General features: G+C 43.8%; 1 protein-coding gene across 3 annotated transcripts in view; it reads right to left on the bottom strand.

Annotated features, from left to right (window-relative positions):
- Nucleotides 1–9,074, bottom strand: part of LOC115239000 (fibroblast growth factor receptor homolog 1-like) — a 38,354-nt gene that overhangs the window by 2,542 nt on the left and 26,738 nt on the right. For 2 of the 3 annotated variants that reach the window (XM_029813279.1, XM_029813280.1), the window contains exons 3-7: nucleotides 3,279–3,644; nucleotides 2,245–2,634; nucleotides 1,005–1,192; nucleotides 649–784; nucleotides 73–564 (exon numbers count right to left, since the gene is read on the bottom strand). In XM_029813279.1, the coding sequence (XP_029669139.1) occupies nucleotides 73–564; nucleotides 649–784; nucleotides 1,005–1,192; nucleotides 2,245–2,634; nucleotides 3,279–3,644 (1,572 nt within the window). Of the gene's footprint in view, nucleotides 1–72; nucleotides 565–648; nucleotides 785–1,004; nucleotides 1,193–1,920; nucleotides 2,103–2,244; nucleotides 2,635–3,278; nucleotides 3,645–9,074 lie in introns of all 3 variants that reach the window. The other variant, XM_029813281.1, reaches the window with a different exon arrangement.

Genomic DNA, 9,074 nt, shown 5'->3' with positions numbered 1-9,074 from the left:
ATTATACATATAAAATATAGAATATATTTTATCTCATAAATTCTATTCATAATTATGTTTAGATTTGCTTACCTTTCAACATTTTTACCGCTACAACGCTAGGTATTCCAGATTTGCCGGTATTCGTCTCGGCTCTGACAACTTTGCCGAATGCTCCTTCGCCCAGAGTGTCTCCTAGCGTGAAATATTCTCTCGACAATTCCCAAGCGCTGTCTAACGGTAGTTCGTATTCGGACACGTTGTCGCTGCTGCTGTCCTCGGCGATGACGGTGGACTTTTGTTTCTCGATCTTCACCACTGGCATCAGCAGCTCCTCCTCGATCGCGTTCTGCGCGTTCACCAGTTTCTGCTTCTCCACAATGACCTTCTTCGTCCATTGCGTCACGACTGCCGCACGCGCCGTTTCTATCGCGAGCAGCTTTTTCATCTTCTCGCGTTTCAATCGATGAAAAATGTATATCACCACGATGACTCCCAGTGCGAAGAATAAGCACAGAATAGCCGCCAGAACGTTCACGAGAATCTGCGGTCTTGCGGTTAACGGTATTCTTTGCTCGTCCAGCGCTGAATAAGTTTTACAATATCATTGTAATTTTTTGTCTCTGAACGTAATACTCTAATAATTTGGAATAAAATTCGTCTACTCACTTTTGACGACACGTAGATAAGCGCTGCTAAATGTTTCCCCTAAATTGTTCTGAGCGATACATGTGTACCATCCCTCATCTTTCTCGGTAACGTTGTAAAGTTTTAGTTCCTCCGGATTTTCCGTCTCCATTCCAGCCTATGTCGAACAAAATTTCGCTATTAATCGCGCTTGAGAGCAAACATGCGTCAACGATATTTACACACATGTACAACATAAATCCATAAACTCTCTCTTTAGTGAACATTAGAAAAGCACAGAACCATATATTGACAGTTACGAAAATTGGAAGCGATCAGAAGCGAAGATTGAGAGGAAGCGATAAAAAACGGCAAGTTTGCATGCAAGCTGCGCCCACCTTGACCTCCACCCGTAAGCTCTGATTGGTCTTGTTGACGGTGTCGAAAGAGGTATGGCAACCGTGATACCATTCGAGATGACGATGAGCATCGGAGAGCACCTGGCAGATCATACTAACGTTGCTTCCGACAAGCACCGTGCTGTTTCGTGGCGGCCTTGTCAAGATCGGTCGATGCGGTACTGTTTCTATAGAGAAAAAGAAACCCAACCACCGTTTTAACCAACGTTTAACGAGTTAGACGTACACGTAGAAAAGACGAAAAAAATATACATATCAAGACACTCAACTGTGTGCGTCCCAATCTGCCTCATTTCTTTTTTTTTTTTTTTTTTTTTTTTTTTTTTTTTTTTTTTTTTTTTTTTTTTTTTTTTTTGCAATACGTATATGGCGAAAATAAGAAAACATGTAGACTAAGAGAACATTTTTAATGTAGAAAATAATATATAAAAGAATAGACCTTTGTAAACCAAGCCTGTTAAAAAAAAACATATATATTATACACATCTTTATATTTTATAGCTATCATGTGATGTATAAATATGTTTATTTTTTCTTTTATTTTTATGTACAAAACATATATGATAGACAAAGAAATAAAAAGACCCGTAACCATGTAATTATAGTAAAGATCTTATAGTAAAGATCCTAGACAACATGTGTTCTGTAACAAAGAATAATTAAGTTTGTCCTTTACAATTAGAATGGAGAGTTTTCTTCGCACCAAATCTGTAAACATTTTCTAGTCCTTGACATTTCCAGAGTTTTTCAAAGGACAGGTTGTTAGTCGACCCTACACCATTGACAGTTAGCACGACGATATACTATTATGTCGATCAAAATTTTGAAGGAAAAATTAAACGTGACACAGGAGATCAGGACCCTCCACCATCACCGCGTTAAATGGCGGCTGTACCTGGAGCGGAGTCCCTTTGGGCGAGTCCTCTTGATCACCCGGATACTCGGCGACCTTAACCCATTTTATATACGGTTCGAGATCGGAAACGATGGGACACCTGAAGGTCGCAGTACTGTTGACCAGAGCGGTCACATTCTTCGGAAAGTCCTCGTTGATGTACGGCTTATGCGGGAAACGCTCTGCGGTATCGTTAGCAGATTCTCAGCGTTCGAGTCGAGCGTTTATGTAATAAGCGGTTCAAGATGCGCGCTGCAGGCACACTCGTCCGCGCCTCGCATAGAAAGTGGAGAGAATCAAGGGATATAGGCATCTCAAACTCACCGATTATGTCGACTTTGAAGGTATGGTTGATGCATCCGAGATGATTGCATACGACGCACGTGTAATTCCCGCTGTCCTTGGTAACGAGATCCTCCAATCTCAAAGTCCACTTTGTCCTGATCGCGGTGCCAAGGTCCCGTTTCGGCTCCTCGTTGTTCTTCAGCCACGTGATATTTGGCCTCGGATTGCCAGTGCTCGGACATCTCAATCGCATCGTACTGCCGGCGGGCTTCACCACCAACGCATGCATCTCGTCGGTCTTGTTGAAAGCTGGCGGACTCTCCGGTACCGTGTTGTTGTGCTCGCCCTCCACATCGCTTTCACCCTTCTCGTCCAGATCCGTGTCCATCTTCTCGCTGTCCAGGTGCAATGATCGCGTTTCAGGCAAGTCTGCGGAGAAAATACGCGTGTAAGTTACAATGCCAAATAAAATATCGAGAAAACATGAACGAAATAATTAATGGAAAAATATTCAACATAGAAAGCTTAAGATACAACAATTGTTTAAGCGAATAATAATAATAAAATAGGCATGAATAAAGCTTGCAAATAGATTTGCACTTTAATAATTAATTTGACTATAAATAATAATTCGTCTTTTAATCAAAATTCATTATTTATATGTATATTTGAAAACAATTTCTCACAAATTTTATTTAAAAATTTAGTCTTTCTTTTCTCTCTCAAAAATTTAATTCTTCAAACTTATAATTCTCAAAACACGATTCATCTTTTTTCCACAACATCCCGTGCAGTCTAAATAATCGCATATTAATATAAGTCTTTTGTATTTATTGTGTGTGTATAAATAGACAAAAAAAAAGTTTATATTAATACATAAAGAGTGTATTAGATTGATGCTTTAGTAAATATTGAAGATTTTTAAATTCGAAAACACATGCCTGTTTCCGATTTCTGATTTAAAAGTTTCTATGCTCGAAAGAAAAAGTAATTAATCTATCCCTGGAATATAGCAAACACATCTCGTGATATTTAATAGTATGATATCGATTTGGGCGAGAGGATAAACTTACTTCTGGTTTCAATCTCGAGATCATTGCTCTCTTCTTCCGGCGTGAGTATACTCATCATACCGCTGGTTTCTTCAGCTTCGTTCCGAAAACCGTCATTCTGCAGGATGCGAACTGCAGGATACTCGATGCGAACGGTCACGTTTCTCCACTCAACGGTCTCGTTCGACTCCAGTCTACAACCGTAGACGCCCGTGTCGTTCACGTTGACGTATTTAAACTTCACAAATTGCTTCGTCACGCGCATCCTCGTGGTAGACCGCAACGCTTCGTCGTCCTTATACCATTCTATCTCAACACCGGGGTTTCGCTGGCAACGCAGCAAAAGCTTCTCGCCCTCGGGCATCGCTACATCGGGATTAATTGCATCTGCAACGTAAATAATATGCATCCTATTATGTGTGTGAATATACCGCGATAGCAAATATGCATCCAATCTATCCGTCGGGTATGTTGTATGCACGCGATACGGTACTAATAACAAGGCGAAGAGCAGATTTTTATCACCGAGATTATTCCGCCTTTCTTCAGACACGGTTTCCGCGAGGCAAGACTCGTAATTTTCGCCTTGAATTGTAGTTCCATGCTGATCCAACGATGTCGGATCGATCATCGTTGATGCGAACCCTGCTTCTTCCAGAAGACAACGATATTTCCGGTTTCTCGCGCGAAGTAACATAATTCATCACGGAGTTGTTTGAAAAAATTATAAATTGGTCGCAAGATGAATTAAATGAATTTAATTTACTTATCAGTTCGCCCTAAATTAACGGCAAGCGTTGACTTCCCGTCGTTTCGTATCGATTCGCACCGTCGAGACGCGACGATCTATAATAATCGTCGCCGCGTGAGCTTGCGGAAGTCGGAGAGAAATATATTTGCGCCTCTGACGAGTGCAAAACGAGACGAGAGGCTTGGCTCGCATCGGTCGGGTCTACCACCGCGATATTCCGGCTAGTTTGATCAAGGAAACTCATTTTCCTGCCCGGCTCATTCATGAGGCTGACCGGCCGGTGTATCGCCATTTGGCAGACAGCCAGAAATGAATCGCGACACACTGTCCCTTCCGACGTTCCATCTGGAGTCTTTTTGCCCCTCCGTCCCCAGAATGCGTCGCATACTAAATTTAGACCCATCCCCCGCGACCCCTCGTCGTCGCTCCCTCCTCTGTGAATCGCCCTACGATTACGACCGCTAATAGTACTACGAAGCGCGTCTTCATCTGGGCACGAAAGTGTCGCGCTCAGTAACTCCGAGAGTGATCCCGAAATTTTAGTTAACAAAAAGCGCGATTTTTTTAAATTAATGTTACGTTTAGTTTAGTTAATAAAAATGTAAGATTTGTGTGGATTTTTTTTTCTTTCTTATGCTATAATAATAATCAATCTATTCCTTCTCTCTTTTTTGTTCTCTTTAATAGATATATACTTCCTATGAGCTACTCCAGACTCGCGAGGAAGAGAGGATGATTTAATTCAATCGAGATCCGAGCCCGCGAGCTTTCTTCTCGCGGATCTTTAAACATCCTCGCCAAAGCCTTCCTTCGCGTACAAACGAGTCGTTGTGCCTCGCGAGAACCCTCGACGGAAATCGATCATCGAGTTTATTGTCGCTCGTCGTCGCGACCGACTCTGCCTCGCTCTTTTTCGGGAGACAGTAACAGATGCGAGGCACGTGGCTCGGATCGGCGGTTACGACCCGATGCACAAAATTCGGTGCAAATATGTATCCCCTCGATCAACGAGACATCTTTGTGATACATTCTTCGATCTTAAAAACAAGTCTGCTTTTATTAAAATTTCAATTAGGCTTAAAATAAAATTTCTACGCAATTCCCGTGTATATTTTTATATCGTTCGCGTGAATATCAAATCGTGGAAGTAACACAACGACCGATCTGGACCAGATACGAATTCGATCGATACCCTAAAACCAGGGATCGATTTCTCTTATGTCAGGAGCAGTTCACGTCGGGCCATCTGCCTCGAGCCAGACGCCAGGAATAGCCTTAAACGTTTCGAGAGCTTCGCGCCACTTCTGCCGGTGTTTTGTTCTCCTCCCTTTCTGCCTTCGGCGATCTCTCGCCGCGAGCTTTCGGTCGCGATGCGAGCTCCGGTACGTGCAGATGTTTGCACAGATCTCTCGGCGAAGAACGCAGACAGGTACATTTTATACAAAAAAAAAAAAAAAAAAAAAAATACCTCGCTCGTGATTCTTTCAAATAAATTCCTCGACGAGAATCTCGTTTGCTGCGTCACTGAAATATTACTGCTAGCAGGGTAAATAAAGAGTTTGCAGCAAGAGCTGCAGAAGAGAATAAATTAATTTCTCTAGCAAACCCCAGAAGTCTTTGATCTTAAATAATATTTATTTTATGAAGTTGTATATAAAAAAAAATGTGTCGGAAAAATATTCCAAGGTAAATCATTTAATTCTAATTTCGATATCGAATTCGGGCCTCGTACATTAGCCATTAATGGCCATTAGCCATTAACGTCGACGGGAAATCCCTGGTTTGTCAACGTCAGCGGCCGTTTATTTACTCGTGTCGCGCCTGAAACGCGCACATTTTTACCCGCGACACACCATGCACTATCTAAAAATGACGTGCTTTATCTCGTTCTGGCTGTGGATAATAGTTGTAGCGATCGCGTCTCTATCTCGCGCTCGTTTCTTCGTCTTTCTCTCGTCCCTTTTAATTTCTTCACGCGCGCTCCGTATCTTTGCGACGTATAATTTTTCAATAACAGTCCAGCATCCTTCAACGTACGTTTTCTTAAAGGGTTCCCGGCGAAGCTCTCTAGATGCGTCTCGCCGCGAGCACGTGCCGCTCGTAAATCGCTATCAAAGTTTCCGCGCAAACGGAGGCGCGGCCTGACCGGTTTTCTTCGAGTGCCGGACAGCTTCATAAATAACCGCCGTTTTCCCCCATATACGCGACTCGGGGATAAAATTGCGCGAATACAGAGTAAATAATATTTTGCCCGCACAGGCATAGTAATTCAACCGTCAGTAAGCGTGAAACCAGGCAGAGTTATCGGACACGACAACCCTGAGCGTTCGCTGCTTTACGAGTCATCTACGCGCCTTCAACATGAGAGATTCGAGGAAATAATCGACCCGGCAACATATCTGGTGGAATTCGAAGACTATGAAATCGATTTATCATACTGTAGGCGGATAATATGCGATTTTCAGCGTTTTCATCCAAGTGGATAAGACATTCAAAATTCGTTCAGAGAGACGAGATGAGATCGAGGCCGGCACGAATGGATTATCCCGCGAGAATCTCCGCGAGGATTTCAGTGAACGCACGAATTAATTCGCATCAGATTAAAAATTCGAAAGAATCTCTAGATGTCGACCTATCTCGGTATTATCTCCACGACTTTTGCGTCCAGGGAGTAAATGTTCCACGATGTTTTGCTCGATCGTCGAGTCAAGTGTAATAAGATTGCAACGCGATTGCGCTTCGTTAAAATGCTTCCAGAAATCGAGACAGTACGCGAGTTACTCGGTTGTGTTATTCTACGGAACGAATAGTTTTAAATCGCTCGTTCGCTTGCCTCAAATGGAACCAGATCTCACGCTTCGCCCGAAATAGCCAGGAATCGTCGAGACGTAAGACGCTGATCTGCGCAGGGATATCGCGCGCGGACAGAGTGATTTACGTTCCTTTAATTGCTCCTTGCTCTTTCCCGCTTTCACGGAAACAAGCCATCGTCACACCGTCTTACGTCGCATGTTAATTCTCGCGATCCGAGATATCATGTCGATGCAAGGAAACGAAAAAATTATGGGGAGATCTGTGTTAAAATCATCGAATAAACTTCCTCTACAGTTTTTCGAAGAATTAAATAAATATTTGATGCAATATTTCTCCGCCAATTTTCCAGGCGATAAACGTATCCGTGAAAAAAGATACAGCGCGAAAACAAATAAATCGCGAAATTAAACAATGTTGAAGACTTAGCAGAACCGCAAACCAGATTACGTGAGTCACACTTGCGTGATTAATCGGCAACGAGAAACGGTTCTCTCTCTCTCTCTCTCTCTCTCTCTCGAATGTTGACAGAAATCATATGATCTCCAATTTCGCATCACAGCCGGACTGATTTTCGATCTGCGAACAACTAGTCCATTTTTTAAAAACGACGACCGAAGAAATACAGAAAAATCGACATCCCAAAGAAGCGCTCTCGACCTCGAAAGAATATCTCGCGGTGTCGGATTACGATCGTCCCACGCGTCCGACTTTTAGCATCTTCATCCGTCGACGAGAAAGGGGGAGGAGGAGGAGGAGGAGGAGGAGAGAAAGAGAGAGAGATCTCTTTCTTCGTGCCGCTCGATCGTCCCGATGTAGCGGTCGATCTAACGCGAGATGATTTGACAAAAAGGAGAAACTCGAGACACGACAACACTCTTGTGCGAACGGCACCTCTCTTCGCGCGGAAACGCTAAAACGCGCCGACTGACCCTTTTTTCCCATCAGACACCATCATCTTATTTCATAGAACGTTTACCTATCCGGATAAACACGCGAAGACGTTTCTTCGCGGAAACCTGTCGGCGCGCTCAAAGTTTCGCAACTGAAACGCGCCTCGCGACAATTCCTTGATAAACTGGTTGACGACGATGTTTCTTTATCGCCGACCACAGTTTAGCGATACTACTTCACGGCAGCAAACGGTCGTGATCTACTTACTTTGTTTTACCGGCATGTGTCTTAATGGCTAAAGCGTTCGCGATTCTTCTCTTTCCGAAGGAAAATAAAACGTATCGATTTTTCCGTCTCGTTGGAAACTTTTTCTTTCGATAAACTCAATGTGTGCAACAATTCGAGATCGTTGGATACAAAGCGGTGTTCAGCAAGGACTCGCGCAGAATATTGAAAAGTATCCTGTTTTAACGCACCGTCCGTTCGTGTTAAGATATCGCGTTAATAAAGAGTATCTATCTACTAGAATAGAGACAGGCCAACAAAACTGGCTCGATGATCTAATTAAGATTCCGTTTCGTCCTGGAAACCCTCCCGCTTTAATGGAGCGAACACGTGGGAGACACGAGAAGATTTACGGACCGAGAGAGAGAAAGGGCAGATAGAAACGTCGAGATTCTTGACGGGTCGGGAATCTGAAACGATGTGGCCATACATATATATCTATCCGCATAATTACACCTTAAAACGAATCATCCGACTCTCGGGGGATTAAGAAACGTCGCTCGTTATCTTAACGAGCTAAGCTCGTTTCAGTCATCGTTTCAAGTCTGACATGAGTCGTACTTCCGCATCGGCTTTTCGATTCGCGCTTCTCATGAAACGAGATATAAGTTGCTTTTCTGATGATTCTAATCTTCGAGCGAGAGGGAGATGGATGGCATGCGGGCATCGATCCAGCGGGAAAACCGCAGTGACGCTCGATCAACTGCCAGGACTCCGTCGTCTCTTGGCGAAATCTCCATCTCCCTCGGTCGATCCTCTTCGCCCTTTTCCCCCCTCTGTCTCTCCTCCGTCTCCCGTAAATCGCGCTCCGCTGCCATCTCTTTCATTGTCCAATTGGTAATATCAGTCGCTATTACGTTGTTGAATACATTTAATAGACAAAAGATTGGCAGTGGCTCTCATCGCGCTCTCTCGCGACGGCGGCGGCAGGATAGCCCCCCTCCCATCCCTCCTTCGCCCTCACTCCGTCACTGAATTTAGCCCGAGAAAATGGCGTTTCGTACGCCACCGCCGGCGTCGGGAGAATATCGTTGTTGGCGATTCGGTAATAGCGGCACCGCAGCCCGACTCGGCAT

This window comes from Formica exsecta, unplaced genomic scaffold (assembly GCF_003651465.1).
Source record: "Formica exsecta isolate Colony F162 unplaced genomic scaffold, ASM365146v1 scaffold363, whole genome shotgun sequence".
NCBI lineage: Eukaryota > Metazoa > Arthropoda > Insecta > Hymenoptera > Formicidae > Formica > Formica exsecta.
This window is presented reverse-complemented; position numbering and strand designations above follow the sequence as displayed.